The sequence below is a fragment of the Vipera ursinii genome (assembly GCF_947247035.1).
Source record: "Vipera ursinii genome assembly, chromosome: 13".
Taxonomy (NCBI): domain Eukaryota; kingdom Metazoa; phylum Chordata; class Lepidosauria; order Squamata; family Viperidae; genus Vipera; species Vipera ursinii.
The window spans coordinates 9615614-9633769 of NC_139526.1; the positions used below are offsets into that span (position 1 = coordinate 9615614).

At 41.5% G+C, this 18156-nt stretch overlaps 1 protein-coding gene across 1 annotated transcript in view; it reads right to left on the bottom strand.

The window, feature by feature from the left end:
• The window catches only part of LOC310646170 (syntaxin-binding protein 4-like), a gene marked incomplete at both ends in the record, with an annotated part of 90920 nt that overhangs the window by 35301 nt on the left and 37463 nt on the right, over positions 1 to 18156 (bottom strand). The window contains 7 exons of the mRNA XM_083372430.1: positions 747 to 793; positions 1800 to 1916; positions 5010 to 5198; positions 7793 to 7858; positions 9794 to 9886; positions 17598 to 17705; positions 17861 to 17982. Coding sequence (XP_083228556.1) covers positions 747 to 793; positions 1800 to 1916; positions 5010 to 5198; positions 7793 to 7858; positions 9794 to 9886; positions 17598 to 17705; positions 17861 to 17982 — 742 coding nt within the window. The remainder of the gene's footprint in view (positions 1 to 746; positions 794 to 1799; positions 1917 to 5009; positions 5199 to 7792; positions 7859 to 9793; positions 9887 to 17597; positions 17706 to 17860; positions 17983 to 18156) is intronic.

Here is an 18156-nt window from a genome sequence, read left to right on the forward strand (position 1 = left end):
TCACTGTCTCTCTCAGCCTAACCTACCTCACAGGGTTGTTGCCGTGGGAAAAAATAGGGGGAGAAAGGTGTGTTGAATATATGTACGCCGCCTCGAGTTATTTGTAAACATAGTAAAGGTTGGATACAAATAAATAAATGAGATGTAGAGGAACAACGGTCTGTCTCCTAAATCCTTTGTAAGGATTACTCAAAACGTCCATAGAAAGTATTTTGGACATCCTGCTCACGTCAAAAGTGGTTTTTATTTTTAAAAGGCAACCGGATTGATTTTTTTGAGGAAAAAGAAGACATTTTTGCTTCCTATCCTGGAAGCTTCATCAGTTGTATTGGATGTTGCGGGGGATGGAAGGACAGCTATTGGCAGTTGAGATTGAGATTGACAGTTGAGACAGTTGGTGGGAGGGGGAAGGATAGGTTGAGCAGTTGACTGCAAAGAAAACACAATCTTTCCATTTCCCCACACACAGACACACACACCCCCATCCTGTCAGAACCTTTCATTCCCCCCCCTTCAACTAATCTCAGCAATAACTGTCCTTCTATTTCCCACAATACCATCCAATACAACTGATGAAGCTTCCAGGAGAGGTGGCGAAACATCTTTTACTTCTTCCTCAAAAAAACCAGTCCAGTTGCCTTTTCAGAAATAAAAACCCCTTTTGATGCAACGATGACCTGGGTGGCTGAGAATGTTCATAGACATCCTGCACACCTGGTAAGAAAGAAAATCAAGGAAGCTCTTACCTCTTCTTGGGTAATGAGCAAGGTGTGCTCAGCAATCTGTGGGCATGCTGGTTAAAGACAAAAAAAATGGGGAAGAAAAGTTGTCAACATTTGCAGAAATGTGACCTCATTCATACTAGCAAACATCTTCTTTTCTTTGCTGAATTTTTTACAACTCACTCCGAGGAAGACCCGTTTTTTTTTCCACCCAGAGGAAAAAGTAAAAACAAAAATGGTTTAAGAATGTAAATCGAAGTTCAAATTAAATCAAGGTCAGTAATCCTAGTGCTAAACTTCAACTGCAAAAATGAAAAAGGGTATTTGACTCTCAGCCTTTAATCATGGGCAGGAGATATGCTTTTAATGGAAAAAAGAGAATACCCCACCACCACACACACACACCAAAATAAGGACAGGCGCGGTGCTATGGTCAAAATTAAAGGGAGATCATTCTCAGTCGGTTGTTTGTTTAATTTTAAACTACATCTCTCCTTTTCTAAGATAAAAAGCTCTTCCCCCTAATTTCTCCAACATATAACTGTGAATTTAAATTCATCATCGTGTTTGCTGCCCTGATGTCATTTCCTCTGCACAACTTTCCCTTAATGCACAATTTTCACCTTAAATCCCCCTGTCTTCTTTTTAAATTAAAATCTCCCCAGTGAAAACTTTTAGATCCTTTTATTTTTCTTGCAGCACACCACACACGTTCTTTTTTGGCCACATCTCTTGCAAATAAATGGTTCCGTTCGTGTGGAATGTTCACCCGGGGCTCTTCAAACTTTTATGACTTCTGGATTTCAACTCCAGCATAGATTTTTTTCCTATTTTCATGCATTCTTCTTGAAATCAATGGGATGACCTAGACTAGTGTCTAGACTAGGGGTGGGCAACTGTGGTTCCCTTTACAACCTGTGGACCTCAACTCCCAGAATTCTTGAACCATTCCCAAGAGCATGGCTGGCTCAGGAATTCTGGGAGTTGTTGAAGTCCACAGGTTGTAAAGGGACCACAGTTGCCCACTCCTGGATAAGACACTGAGTTCTGATTGGATGTGAACATATCACATATCACCTGTACAAACAATAGGAGTTTCCTGTTGTAAATTTCCAGGTGTTTCTGGGCAACCTCTGACTTCTGTAACTGCTCATTCACCAAGGACAGGTGCTTCTTCAGTTCTAAGGCATCCCTCTGATTTGGGGGGAAATAGAAAAAGAGAGAAAAGACAGAAGGACAAGGTTGGAAGAGAAGATTATTAGTTTTGGATAGCAATTTGACACACGTTTGCTCACCTGGGTGTTTACAAAGTAAGTTTTGCTCCCGAACCAAAATGTTAGTAAAAACATGACACAGAGAACACAGAGAAGTTTTAGAATCCAAAACTGTCATAAAGCAAGATGCTATCCTTCTATTGTTTCTATTGTTTTTATTATACACTGTTTTTATACTTTTATTCTTTGCTCCGGATTCCTTCAAAGCTGATTGCGTTAATTAGGGACAAAAATGTAAACAATTTCGTGGTTATTTGGAAACTGCTTCTGCACTTGCTGCTTGAAAGAAAAAGCATGAAATTTTAACTTTGGGTCTTGGCAGTTAAGGGAGTTATTGCTATAGAAATGGCTGGTGGTTATTTGGTATAACTAAAAAGCTGATACTATAACTTTATTACATAACTTACTGCACCGAAATAAGTAGGAAGTCACTTGTTATGGTTTCCATTTTATTTCCTTTTCCCCAACTTTTATCTCCTCTATTCCCTTTCCTTTCCTGTTTTTTCATTGTCTTTATTTCTATTTGTATTTTATACTTTATTTTTAATTGTATCTCAACTCCAAGCAGGTGCTGACTGTTAGTTAAGAAGATTCTCCATCACTGGAGGCTTTTAAGAAGAGACTGGACAGCCACTTGTCTGGAATGGTATAGGGTGTCCTGCTTGAGCAGGGGGTTGGACTAGAAGACCTCTAAGGGCCCTTTCAACTCTGCTATTCTGTTAAGATTCCTGTGCATATAGGCACAAGGAGCAATAAATTGGTTTAATTGGATCTTCAGGCATAGAGCTGATTTTCCACGCCTGTCATTTCTTCAGCTATTTAAGGTGCAGGTAGTCAGTCCTCGCCTTACAATCCCAACTGAGCCCAAAACTTCTGTCGCTAAGTGAAACATTCGTTAAGTGAACTTTTGCCCCCTTTTATGACTTTTCTTGCCACCGTTGTTAAGTGAATCACTGGTCTTATTAAGTTAGTAACACGGTTGTTAAATGAATCCGGCTTCCCCATTGGCTTTGCTTGTCAGATAGTCGCAAAAGGGGATCGTGTGACACACACCCCCGGGACTCTGCGACCGTCATAAATACGAGTCAATTGCCAATCATCTGAATTTTGATCAGGTTACCCTGGGGACACTGCAACGGTCATTAAGTGTGAAAAATGGTCATATGTCACTTTTTTCAGTGCCCTTGTAACTTTGAACGGTCAGTAAACAAGCAGTTGTAAGTCAAAGGCTACATTTTAAAGAAAGGGCTGAATTTTCTTTCCATCGCTTTTGCTATGGATGCCATACCTGCTTTTGGACTGTCCATGATGCAGACATAACAGCATTAAAAACACTCCTTCTGGAGCAGACCCAAAATACAGCTGGGCACCGTGGGGCAGACGGGTGGGGAGGCAGACAATGGGGCAGCTGCTACTAAATATTGTTTGTAGCTGCTGAGGGTTGCGGGGAATAGGGGATTGTCTGGATTTTATGTCAAATTGTAAACTATATTTTCCTGGCCCAGGAAAGACAACAGCATACGCCACGGAGTTAATTACACTGGCTCACCCTATAAGGTTGTTAACTAATAATCTGGTTCAGGAATTAACTTAAACTCTGAAAACACCTTGCAGCTCTAGTGTTTAATTTAAGAAAAACCGTTGAAGGAATTCTAGAAAATGCTGTTCGTAAATCAATAAATCGGCAAGAGTAAGCAATTAATCTCCACGTTGTGGGAAGTCAGCCCCCCCCAGAGAAAGAAATATTTTTGGAAATATTTAAAAGGCAGAATATATTTCCCTAAAAGATTTTAAAAGCAGAACCCTAACCCCCACCCCAAGTCTCTCTGTCCCAAGCAGAAACAAGTCTACAGAATTGCAGATGTGTTAATCTTGTCAGAAAGACTGGAGTCAGGAAACTGGGATTAGGAATAAAGATCCCAAGAATCAACACCAAAAATCTAAAGAGTCATCAGCCACAGCGCCAGGGAAGCAGGATATGACCCTTGGGACATAATAGGATTAACCCACAAATACCAAAGGGGCAAACTCAGACTCAGGTCAAAGTTCATGCCACAGGAATAACTCCAAAGAAAAGGCTCCAGAGGGTATAAAAACCCACTCCCTACATGTACTCTCTCTCTCTGTCTCTTTTCTTCCAGAGCCATCTTCCTGTCTGGCTCTCCTCTTCAATAAACTGCAACCTTCTTTCTAAAGCAGTCGCCCTGTTGTTTATTCCCGGCTTGGACTGAACCACGATGAAGACTTTTCCTTCAACAACATGTAAGCATGTCATAGGCTGCTGTAGAGGAGAGCATTTTCTCCAATACCCCTCCCCCAAACAATATTTCAGTCTCATTCTCCCCAAGGTTGAAATACGAGCGGTGTGAATACAGGTAATCTTCACCTTACGGCCACAGCTGAGCCCAAAATTTCTGTGGCTAAGTTAGACATTCGTTAGGTGAATTTTGCCCCCTTTTATGACCTTTCTGGCCACAGTTGTTAAGCGAATCACCGCACTTGTTAAGTTAGTAACACAGTTGTAAAGTGAATCTGGCTTCATCCTGTTGACTTTGCTGGTCAGAAAGGTGGCAGAAGCTGATCACGTGAACCCCCCCCAAGGCACTGCAACCGTCATCAATACGAATCAGTTGCCAAGCGTCTGAATTATGATCACGTGGCCACAGGGATGCTGCAACCATTGTAAGTGTGAAAAATGGACATAATCCACTTTTTTCAGTGCCACTGTAGCTTCAAATGGTCACTAGACAAACTGTTGAAAGTTGAGGACTGCCTGTATAGTCTTTAGCAATTTGAGAAGAAAACCCGGGTATAGATCTAGTGCGCAAATCTTGATAAGCCATGATATGAATGACCGAGTTGGGCTTTTATATGCTATTGTGCTTTCTAGAGCCTGGTTTATGTGAATGTTTTCAATACACTCGGCCAACAGTGGCTTCTTTAACAAATCATTGTGCAAGCTAACCACAATTGCAGGCAGGAAACCAGGCGGTTCCTCTCGCTTCCGCCTGACCTCTGCTTCCAAAAGCTCCTTGTGCTTCTTCCCCGTCAGCTGGGATTTCAGCTCCATGATCTCAGCTTCCAACAGATGGATGACTTCTTCGTAATCTTGCTCTGCGCTCTGGGCTTGCCACCGGAAGACTTCAGCGGCTTCGAGCTTGTTCTGCAGACACTGGTTCTCTTGAAGGAAGCTCAGCGCCTTCTAAGATTTGGGCAAGAAGAGGAAAAGAGATATAGATGTCAGGGCATAGGTGAGAATGACCTTGGGAGACAGGAGGAAGAGCTGCAAGCTAGGCAACGGTTAGATAAGAAGCTGCTGAGCCCACAGAAATAAAGGGGGTGGGGCAAAAATCTCAGGAGGGACTCTCCGTGGTTTCCTGGAAAGTAAAAACAAAAGAGGGGAAAATAAGACTTGCAAGAGTCTGTTACTCTAACCTTACAAGGAAGTGGCGGAGGTGACGGCTCAGTGATTAAAGACACTGAGTTTGTCAGCTGAAAAGTTGACAGCCCGGGTTCAAGAACTGAGTGCTTACGCGATGGGCTGAGTATCCTTGCCTCAGTTCCTGCCCACCTAGCAGTTTGAAAGCAGGCAAATGCAAGTAGATTAATAGGTACCACTTCAGTGGGAAGGTAACCGTATTCCGTACACCTTGGCAATATAGTCATGCTGGCCACATGACCATGGAAAATGTCTTCCTGACAGTGAGGACAATCAACCAGTGGTATGGGGTTTCCTGCCTAGATGACCTCCAAGTTCCCTTCCAACATTATTATTATTATTATTATTATTATTATTATTATTATTATTATTATTATTATTATTATTATTATTAAACAGCCTGCCTCCAGAAATCGTGACTGCTCCATCACTGGAGATTTTTAAGAAGAGACTAGACAATCACCTGTCTGGGATGGTATAGGTTCTCCTGCTTGTGCAGGGGGCTGGACTAGAAGACCTCCAAGGCACCTTCCAGCTCTATTCTATTCTTTGGACAATGCTGGCTCCCTCGGCTAAGAAACAGAGATGAGCATCGCCTCCTAGAGTCTGACATGATCAGACAGGAGAAATTTGTATCTTTAACCTCACAATAAAGGTAACAGTTGTACCTGTGGTTTGCGCTTCTTTGGATTACCTTGAAGGGACAACCCTTCCATAACATAAAAGATCATTTTGTTGAGGTTCATAAAGTAAACTCTCGAAAGCACCAGGTGCTTCCCTTTGTTCATCTCCCTTAAGAAAGGAGGAAGTGATTATAACACTGAAAGTGCCCGTAATAAAACCACAGTTCCCATGGACCTGTATCTATCATGCTGGCAAAGAAATTTGGGGAAAGTTTGAGACAGCTATAAAGGAAAGACTTGGAGAAGAAGGAAGGAAAGAGACTCAAGACAAATCTGCCTTGATTGTTTTAAGTAGGAGATGAGTCAGACAGGAGAGATTTTTCCAAGATTGACGTGGTTCTGTTCTCTCAGGTGAAAGAAGCCACACCAGAAGAATATCAGGAACGCTATTTTCTTCTCGTAAGATAGAATAATAACATCTTGAAAGTTTCTCCACGTTTCTGTTTCCAGCTTATATTAAGCAAAATCAGGATGGGGTTATTTTGAGAGATTCTTTTTCACACTTCCTTCCATCTCAGGATTCTGAAATCTTTGTTCCTCAAGTCCCCTCAAGTTGGAGATGGTTCAGAGGATGGTAATAAAGATGGTGCAATGACTTCAGTAGCTGCAGAGGTGATGGTCACGAACTATTTTCCATAACCATAGAAACTAGCACCAAACACAGTGGACATAATTTGCAGCTACCTAGATTTCTTTATTATTATAAAGGCAAAGCTTTCTTAGTAGTCAGGTCTGTCCAAGCGTAGAACTATTTATCTATAGAAGTTGTGGGTTCCCCATCTTGGAGAGATTTTGAAGAGGAGACTCAACCCCCTCTCATGGATGGCTAAGTTGGTTTTCCTGGACACTGCAGAAGGTTGGACCCGATGATCCTTGTGGTTCTTCTCAATTCTACAGTTCTATGCTACCTTCCTTCTCAATCTTCTGCTATTAATAGAGGGAGAAGGATTAGAGTAAGGATAGATCTTTGGAGGGGTGATCATCAGGATTAATATTTGGAGGATGGGGGTGGAAAGGAACATAGACATGTTTGAAAGAAGCCATGAAATGAACTTGATTGAAGAAAGAAAATTGTTTAAGGCTTGTAAAAAAAGCACACACACACCATATATCCAATTCTACTTTGCAGAGTCTGAATTTGACAGTGACTAAAGCTCCATTGGTCAGGAACAATACAGGTAGTCCTTGACTTACAACCACAACTGAGCCCAAAATTTCTGTTGCTAAGCAAGGCAGTTAAGTGAGTTTCCCCCCCTTCTTACAACCTTTTTTGCACAGTTGTTAAGCAAATCACTGCAGTTGTTAATTAAGGGACTCATTAAGCAACTTCTAGCTTTCCCTGTTGACTTGGCTTGTCCGAAGCCCCCTGGGAAGGTCACAAAGGGTGATCACATGACCCTGGGACAGTGCAACTGTCATAAGTACATGCCAGTTGCCAAGCAGCCTAATTCTGATCATGTGACCATGGGGATATGGCAACGGTTGTAAGTTTGAAAACTGGCCATCAGTCGCTTTCTTCAGTGCAGTTGTAACTTGGTTAAATGAACGATTGTAAGTCAACGACCACTGGTACTTATAGTCCTAGCATAGTGAGCTGCTGTCACAAAATGCACACTTAATTATGTGCATCTTCAGGTCAATGAAACAGGTGTGCAACCAGTTCCCATCACTGACCTGATTCAATTTGTGAAGCTCATCTTCCATTGACTTCTTATTGCTTTCCACCTCCTTCAGGAGAGACTGGGGGGGAGAGGAATGGGGAAGGGTTACAGTCTCATCAATCCAGACAGTGAATAATAATAATAATAATAATAATAATAATAATAATAATAATAATAATAATAATAATAATAATAATAATAATAATAATAATGAGGAGGAGGAGGAGGAGGAGGAGGAGGAGAAGAAGAAGAAGAAGAAGAAGAAGAAGAAGAAGAAGAAGAAGAAGAAGAAGAAGAAGAAGAAGAAGAAGAAGAAGAAGAAGAGGAGGAGGAGGAGGAGGAGGAGGAGGAGGAGGAGCCTTGGGTGCAATCCCAAAACAACTGGAGCACTACTTGAACACCATCATTGGCATTGACAAATATGCCATCAGCCAATTGCAAAAGGTAGCCTTACCAGGAACAGCTTCCATCCTGCGACGATATCTATAATACCATCAATTCAAACATCCACATCTACCTATCCCAGGTCCTTGGTAAGGACTCAATAGGTAGACAAAAATGCCAAATCCAGTCTGAACATCTGGCTGACTGTGCGATGAATAACAACAACAACAACAACAACAATAACAACAACAATATAATCCCCATTCCAGTGGACCTACAACTTCATGTTCCTCAAACCCTCTCCGAGTTTGATATCCTTTGTCATGGTGTCCTTAAGCTGTGAGCAAACCAGCTTGTCCGATTGTAGATTCCAATGGGGAAGAGCCTCCTTGACATCATTTTAATGAAAGTCAGGAGACTGATGGCCACACCATCAGGAAAAAAAGTCAGTCAGGAAACGTAGTCTGTAAGTTTGAGCTGGAGACAAATTATCGTGGCCTTCTGCGCATCCCTGTCGTGACAAAAGGTCCCTGCCTTTTCCAAGTGGATGCAGAATCAAAGCTGGAAGGGATTTTGGTCTTCTAGTCCAACTCTTTCCTTGCCCAAAGCAGGAGACTGTAGATATGACAGGTAGCAGTAATTTAGTTAACTTCTTATAGAATCATTAGGAGCCAGGGTGGTGCATCAGTTAAAGTGCAGTATTACATGCTGATTCTGTCAACTGCCAGCAGTTCGATCCTAACCAGCTCAAGGTTGACTCAGCCTTCCTTCCTTCTGAGGTTGGTAAAATGAGGACCCAGATTTTGGGGGGCAATAGGCTGACTCTGTAAACTGCTTATAGAGGGCTATGAATCAGTATATAAGTCTAAGTGCTATTGTTACCGCTATCATAAGGCTGGAAAGGTCTTTGGAGGTCTTCTAGTCCAAGCCCTGTCCAAAGCAGGAGACTTTATACTATCCTGGACAAATGGTTGCTCAAACTTTTACGGAAGGGGCAGAATTGGGGATGTGTGGCTTGAATCCAACTTCTCAAAAAAAATGACAGTGTCTCTCCTTCCAGAAATAAAATAAAATTTTAACCCTGAAGCATCTCATAAAGCTAAACAAACCGAATATGTTTCAACTGCCAATGATGGGCAGGTGTGTTCCTCATCCAGCATATTCCTTAATCTGTTTTGCCACAGAGCAAATTTAGCCTGAGGCATTATCTGGGATGGTTGGGCAGTTCCAGGATGGGATGGATATTAGGAGCAGCTAAAACTCAGAACCCATTTTGCAATCTGTTTTTTTTGTTGGTGGGAATCACAATCCTGAAAGAACTCTTTAGCCCCAACCCCTGACCTGGGTCTATATAGGAAAGGCTGAGTTCATCGATTCTGAGGCATGGCGGTGCAGTGGTTAGAAGACAGTATTGCAGGTTGACTCTGCCCCCTGCCAGGAGTTCGATCCTGACAAGCCCAAGGTTGATTCAGCCTTCCATCCTTCTGAAGTTGGTAAAATGAGGACCCAGATTGTTGTGGGCAGTATGCTGACTCTGTAAACCGCTTACAGAGGGCTGAAGCATTATAGAGCATAATGCTACTGCTATTGCTATTATGCCAGCGAACATCAGCAACGTACTTGACATTACCTTCAACCTCTGGACCTCCTGTTGTAACATTGCCATTTCCAGCTGTAGGTTGTCCAGCTTCTCATTCTCATTGGAACTGACAGACTCAGACATCTGTAAAGAGAAGTTGGTCCAGCCAAGAATGTGGATGAGTAAGCCAAACTTACCTATGAGATAACCAAATCTATTTTGGTTATGCTCAGAGTATTGATCGAATACCTGTGCAAACATGAATCACGATCACATGGTGAAGCACTAAGCTAGCTAGAGGATTTTGCAACCCAGGAGGGACCCTGAAATTATGGGATTGAGAGAGAGAAAGATCTGCCGATACGTCTATGGAGATTCTCAGTCATCCAGGTCATGGTTGTCCCCAAGGTGCTTTTTCAAAAGGCAACTGGACTTTCTTGGGGTTTTTTTTTCTTTGAAAACATTTTGCTTCTCATGCAAGAAGCTTCTTCAGTTCCTCCACCATTCAGTCAGAACTGAAGAAGCTTCTTGGATGAGAAATGAAATGAAATGAAATGAAATAAATAAATAAATAAATAAATAAAACCTTTATTGTCAAAGTACAACATGTGTACATTGAGATTAGCTGAGCCTCCCCCCGTGCTCTCTCCCCCAACACACAGTGACAACAAACCCTCCATTCCACCACACCATGTGAACCAACTACACCACACACCAGCCTCCCAAGTCAATTCTGCATAAGTTCACAGAGATTATGTCCCATTTAAAAGCCTAACAGCCCACGGATAAAAGCTATTTTTCAGCCTGTTGATTGTTGTTAGTTGCGAAGTCGTGTCCGACCCATCGCGACCCTATGGACAATGTTCCTCCAGGCTTTCCTGTCCTCTACCATCTTCTGGAGTACATTTAAGCTCACGCCTACTGCTTCAGTGACTTCATCCAGCCACCTCATTCTCTGTCGTCCCCTTCTTCTATTGCCCTCAATCTTTCCCAGCATTAGGCTCTTCTCCAGTGAGTCCTTCCTCCTCATTAGGTGGCCAAAGTATTTGAGTTTTAGCTTCAGGATCTGGACTTCTAAAGAGCAGTCAGGGTTGATCTCCTCTAGGACTGACCGGTTTGATCGCCTTGCAGTCCAAGGGACTCGCAGGAGTCTTCTCCAGCACCATAGTTCAAAGCCCTCAATTCTTTTGCGCTCAGCCTTTCTTATGGTCCAACTTTCACTGCCATACATTGCAACTGGGAAGACCATAGCCTTGACTATACGCACTTTTGTTGACATGGTGATGTCTCTGCTTTTTAGTGTGCTGTCTAGATTTGCCATGGCTTTCCTCCCGAGGAGCAAGCGTCTTTTAATTTCTTGACTACAGTCCCCATCTGCAGTGATCTTGGAGCCCAGGAAAATAAAATCTGTCACTACCTCCATTTCTTCCCCATCAATTTGCCAGGAATTGAGAGGGCCGGATGCCATGATCTTGGCTTTCTTAATGTTTAGTTTCAACCCAACTTTTGCACTCTCCTTCTTCACTCGCAACAAGAGACTCTTCAGTTCCTCTTCACTTTCTGCCATTAGAGTGGTATCATCTGCATATCTTAGGTTGTTGATATTTCTTCCGGCAATCTTAATTCCAACTTTTGATCTAGCCCTGCCTTTCTCATGATGTGCTCTGCATATAAGTTAAATAGGCAAGGCGACAGTATACAGCCTTGCCGGACTCCTTTCCCAATTTTGAACCAATCAGTGGTTCCGTGTCCAGTTCTCACTGTTGCTTCTTGGCCCGCATATAGGTTTCTCAAGAGACAAATAAGATGTTCTGGTACTCCCATCTCTTTAAGAACTTGCCACAGTTTGTTATGATCCATACAATCAAAGGCTTTAGCATAGTCAATGAAGCAGAAGTAGATGTTTTTCTGGAACTCTCTAGCTTTCTCCATGATCCAGCGTATGTTGGCAATTTGATCTCTAGTTCCTGTGCCTCTTCGAAATCCTGCCTGTACTTCTGGTAGTTCTCGATCCACATACTGCTGGAGTCTAGCTTGTAGGATTTTAAGCATAACTTTACTAGCATGAGAAATGAGTGCAATGGTGCGATAGTTTGAACATTCTTTGGCACTGCCTTTCTTTGGAATTGGAATGTAAACTGATCTTTTCCAATCCTGTGGCCACTGTTGAGTTTTCTAAATTTGCTGGCAAATTGAGTGTAGCACTTTTACTGCATTGTCTTTTAAGATTTTGAATAGCTCAGCTGGAATACTGTCACCTCCACTATCTTTGTTGTTGCTCAGCTTTTCTAAGGCCCACTTCACTTCACATTCTAGGATGTCTGGCTCGAGGTCAGTGACCACCTCATTGTGATTATCAGGGATGTTAAGCTCATTCTTGTATAGTTCTTCTGTGTAATTTTGCCATCTCTTCTTAATCTCTTCTGCCTCTGTTAGGTCCCTGCCATTTTGGTCCTTTATCATGCCCATTTTTGCATTGAACGTTCCCTTCATCTCTCCAATTTTCTTGAAAAGATCTCTGGTCCTCCCTATTCTATTGTTTTCTTCTATTTCTTTGCACTGTTCATTTAAGAAGGCATTCTTATCTCTTCTAACTATTCTCTGGAATTCTGCATTCAATTGGGCGTATCTTTCTTTTTCTCCCTTGCCTTTTGCTTCCCTCCTTTCCTCAGCTATTTGCAAAGCTTCCTCAGACAGCCATTTTGCTTTCTTGCATTTCTTTTTCTTTGGGATGGTTTTGGTTGCTACCTCTTGTACAATGTTGCGAACCTCTGTCCATAGTTCTTCAGGCACCCTGTCTATCAGATCTAATTCCTTAAATCTATTTGTCACCTCTACTGTATATTCAACAGGGATATGATTTAATTCATACCTGACTGGCCTAGTGCTTTTCCCTACTTTCTTCAGTTTAAGCCTAAACTTTGCAACAAGAAGCTCATGGTCTGAGCCACAGTCAGCTCCTGGTCTTCTTTTTACTGACTGTATAGAGCTTCTCCATCTTTGGCTGCAGAGCATATAGTCAATCTGATTTCTGTGTTGACCGTCTGGTGATGTCCATGTGTAGAGCCGTCTCTTGGGTTGTTGGAAAAGAGTGTTTGCTATGACCATCGTATTCTCTTGACAAAATTCTATCAGTCTGTGCCCTGCTTCATTTTGTACTCCAAGGCCAAACTTGCCTGTTATTCCGGTTATCTTTTGGCTTCCTACTTTAGCATTCCAATCCCCCATGATGATAAGGACATCATTTTTTGGTGTTAGTTCTATAAGGTGCTGTAGGGCTTCATAGAACCGGTCAATTTCATCCTCTTCAGCACCGGTGGTTGGGGCATAGACTTGGACTACTGTGATATTGAATGGTTTGCCTTGGATTCGAACTGAGATCATTCTGTCATTTTGGGGATTGTATCCCAGTATTGCTTTTCCTACTCTTTTATTGACTATGAAGGCTACTCCATTTCTTCTGAGGGATTCTTGCCCGCAGTAGTATACCTGATGGTCATCTGAATGAAATTCACCCATTCCTGTCCATTTTAGTTCACTGATACCTAAGATGTCAATGTTCAGTCTTGTCATCTCTTGTTTGACCACGTCCAGCTTGCCTTGATTCATGGATCTTACATTCCAGGTTCCTATGGAGAAAAAATCTTTACAGCATCGGACTTTCCTTTCACCACCAGACATATCCACAGCTGAGCGTCCTTTCGGCTTTGGCCCAGTCGCTTCATTCTTTCTGGCGCTACTAGTACTAGCCCTCTGCTCTTCCTCAGTAGCATATTGGACGCCTTCCGACCTGAGGGGCTCAACTTCCAGCGTCATATCGTTTTGCCTTTTGGTACTGTCCATAGGGTTTTCATGGCAAAGATACTGGAGTGGGTTGCCATTTCCTTCTCCAGTGGATCACGTTTTGTCAGAACCTTTCTGTCTTGGGTGGCCCTGCACGGCATAGCTCATAGCTTCATTGAATTATGCAAGCCCCTTCGCCACGACAAGGCAGTAATCCATGAAGGGGAGCCTGTTGGTACGGCTGGCTATATTCCTATATCTCCTACCAGATGGTAGGAGAGTAAAGAGATACCGTCCAGGGTGTGAGTCATCCCTGAGAATCTTCCTCACTCTTCCAAGGCAACGAGCCCTGGCGATGTCATCCAGTGGTGTCAGGGGACAGCCCACAATGTCTTGTGCTGTGCTCACTACCCTCTGTAATACTTTCCTTCAAGGAAAAACAAAACCCAGTTGTCTTTTGAAAAAGCACCTTTGGGATCTGCTGACACGAATTCTCTACTTTCAAAGTGGCAATAGTGGTTTTGCGTAGAGCTAAGTTCGGCCTCGCTCTCTCTACCTAAGTGATATAAATCATCCCCAAGAATACAGGTAGTTCTTGATTTACAACCGGTCACTTTGCAACTGTTCAAAGTTATGATGGATCCCCTCAAATGTTACCTACAAGCTGGATTCAAAATTCTGATGGCCACGCCTCCCCAAGATCACATGACTACATTTGCTCGGTAACAGGCCTACATTTAAGGTCATTCTTAGCATCCTGCAACCATGTGACTACAATTGACAATATGTTTTTCCATTGGGACTCCAAACCACCTGGCAGAACCAGGTCTTAAAATCCTTGCAGAATCTATGGACATGGTTTGGGATGCTAGCAAAGCTTATATGAGAGGGGTGTTAATATATATGAACAACAAATATAGACGTAACTTGGAATTTAGGAGGAAAGAATTAGAGAATGAAATTAGGGAAAAAGAAAAGGCCCTAATTCTGAATCCATCGGATGTGAAGATCAAAGAGGTTATTAATTTGTTAAGAGGACAATTTGAAAAGTTGATGGCTGATCAGGTGGCAACTAACTTATGCTAGGCATAACACTTTTTGCAATGCCAATAAACCAGGCAGATGGTTAGCTTACATGTTAAGGAAGAAGCAAAGGGCTTCTAACATAGATAAAATAGAACATAAGGGCAAGTTTGTGTATCAACAGGATCTTATTAAGGAAGCTTTTGTGGACTTTTATTCCAAATTATATTCTAAAGATAAGATTAATGAAGCAGATATTGATGTATATTTGAGGAATGCCAACATCCCGGTTCTTACACAAGAACAAAAGGAAGAGATTAATCAATTGATAACAGAAGAAGAAATTCTTTTAGCAATTAAACAATTGAAGGTGGATAAAGCGCCAGGCACGGATGGACTGACTGCGGGGTATTACAAAAATCTACAATTGGAAATGATAAAGCCATTAAGGGAATTGTTCCAGACAATTCAAACGGGAGGAAGGGTGCCTCCGTCTTGGAGAACTGCTTTTATTTCTCTGATTCCGAAGGAAGATCAGGACGTCACTCAAGTAAGAAATTACAGACCAATATCACTTTTGAACACGGACTACAAGATATTTGCTAAGGTTTTAGCTAATAGATTGATGAGGGTTTTGCAACAGATAATTCATGGGGACCAAACTGGGTTCATTAGTGGCAGACAAATGAAAAATAATGTGAGGCATATAGTAGACTTGTTGGAATTTTTGGAAAGGAACAACCAGATCCCTGCGGCGCTGATCTTTCTAGATGCCGAAAAAGCCTTTGATCAATTGGATTGGCAATTTTTGATGAAAGTTTTAGATAAAATGAATTTTGGGGATAAATTCTTACAACCAATTAGGGCATTATATTAAAAACAAACAGCCCGAATAATAGTAAATAATAGTTTGACTGAAGTATGTAATATTGAAAAGGGCACAAGACAAGGGTGTCCGTTATCACCTTTATTATTTATTTTAACATTGGAGATATTATTGATTAAAATACGGAATTCGGAAAAAAATTAAGGGTATCCAAATTAGAGATCAGGATTATAGACTGAGGGTGTTTGCAGACGATCTGGTTGTTACGGTGACCCAGCCAAAGAATTCTGTTGTGGACCTGATGGAGATAATAATGCAATATGGGAAGGTTTCTGGATTTAAGGTTAATGTACAAAAAACTAAAATATTAGCCAAAAATATGACAGTATCGCAAAAGGCCCTTCTAGAAGGGTTAACTGGATTTGAGATTGTTAAAAGGGTTAAATATTTGGGGGTGTATTTGTCACCCTCAAATGCAAAGTTATATAAAAACAATTATGAAAAGTTATGGGGAAAAATTCAAAAAGAATTGGAGAGCTGGAAAAAATTGCAATTGTCTCTACTGGGAAGAATTGCAGCAGTGAAAATGAATGTTTTGCCTAAATTTCTATTCTTATTTCAAATGATACCTATTCTTAAAAAAGACTCAAATTTGGAAGAATGGCAAAAGGGTATCAATAAATTTGTATGGGCAGGGAAAAGGCCACGAGTTAAATTTAAGATTATGCAGGACACGTGTGAAAGAGGTGGTCTTAAAATGCCCAACTTTAAATTATATTATGAAGCTGCTGCGTTGTCAGCGATAAGTGATTGGATTAATTTAACACAAGGGAGATTATTAAATTTTGAAGGCCACGATTTGTTATTTGGCTGGCATGCATATTTATTGTATGATAAGAAGGTAGATAATGTGTTTAAAGTGCATATTTTAAGACAGGCATTGCTGAGAGTTTGGAAAAAATATAGACATAAGTTAAACTACAAGATACCTTTATGGGCAATACCGAAACATGCAATAGAAAACATAAATGTTGGGTTCAAACATGATGTGACTACATACAAGGAAATCTTAAGTTTGGAGAGGAACATGTGGTGTTTGAAGTCGTACAATTTTTTACGAGAAGAGAAGATTGTCCAAAACTGGTTTCAATATGATCAATTACGGGCCAGGTGGAAAGAAGACCAGAAAATCGGTTTCTCAATGACTGATGAAAATCTGGTAAAGCAAATTAGAAATCAGGGTCCAGCACATATTAAACAGATATATCTTGCATTGATAGAAATTGACTCAGAAACAGAACTTGTTAAAGATTGTATGATAAAGTGGGCTCAGAATATTCAAGAAGTTATTACAATGGACACTTGGAAAAAGATCTGGGTGAGGAACGTTAAATTTACGAAAGCTCAAAATTTAAGAGAGAACTTTTATAAAATGTTTTATAGGTGGCATTTAGATCCTAAAAAGCTTGCAAGTATGTATCCGAACTATCAACCCAAATGTTGGAGATGTGGTGGCGAAGACGCAACATATTTTCATATATGGTGGACCTGTAAAAAGGTTAAAGCATTTTGGATTAAAATCTGGTGGAATATGCAAAAGATATTCAAGCAAAGGATAAAGTTTTGTCCGCAATTGTTTTTATTGGGCATAATTACGGATACTACTGTTGTGGACACTAAGTTGATGTTGAACTTAATTACGGCAGCAAGACTTTTAGTAGGTCAATATTGGAAGAAGGAGGAACTGCCGACTATAGAAGAATGGACTCTAAAAGTTTCTGACCTGGCGGAAATGGCAAAGATTTCGGCTTATTTGAAAGACCATTCACAACAACGTTGTATTATGGAGTGGAAAAAGTGGATTGATTATATCCAGAACAAATATGGGACTAAAAAGTTTCATTTAGCATTTGTATAAGCTTTGATGTGATATTAGTATTGCTTGTAGTCATTTTATATGAGCTAGAGTGCGATAGACTTAATAGTTTATTGTTGTTAACATATGGATGTTTATGATTTTTTTTTTACCTTTATGCCTTGTATTTATCTCTGGGAAGTCGGGGAGGGGGGAGGGGGGAAGGGGTGGGGGGAGGGTTAGGGAGGGCTAGGAACGGTTGGGTGGGGGGAGGGGGGGAGGGATTGTTAAAGATAAAATGTATTGAAAAACTTTTCAATAAAAAAAAAATCCTTGCAGAAGGTCAGAAAGGTGGGAACCGATCTCACCTCCGGGAGTAAGAGGTCCCAAAGGGCAGGAGCCACAGCAGAGAAGCCCTTCTCCATCACCCTGCCAGCCAGAGTTGCTTGACTGATGGGTCCTGTGGTATGCCTCCTCTGCCAAGGTGGGTGGGGCAGGTCAATCCCATTTGGGAAGAGCTGATTACTCAAGTAACCTGGACCTGTGCCGTGTGCAAGGCTTCCATGGTGACAACCAACAGCAAAATAAACGTGGGAAAATGCAATAAAGCTTTGGATAGTTCAACACTGACCGGAGAATGGAAAGCAGATGTGTCCAGCAAAGTAGCCACTTCATGCGGAGTGAAAAGTGCAGAATATGAACGGAGATCCGTGTCTTCTTCTGGCAGCAAGTCCTTGAGAACTTGGAGGAAATCTGGGTTCAAAAAGAAAGGAGGGACTCAGCCAAACCAGAAAGGCTGGTGATGTAATCTTAATTTAGCAAAAACTTTGGAAAACATCCATTTCCCCTCTGCTCATAAAAATGCTGTATTTGGGAGAATTATCCTCCCAACTGGCCATTAGAGGGAGGCCTTGCTCAACTTCTCGA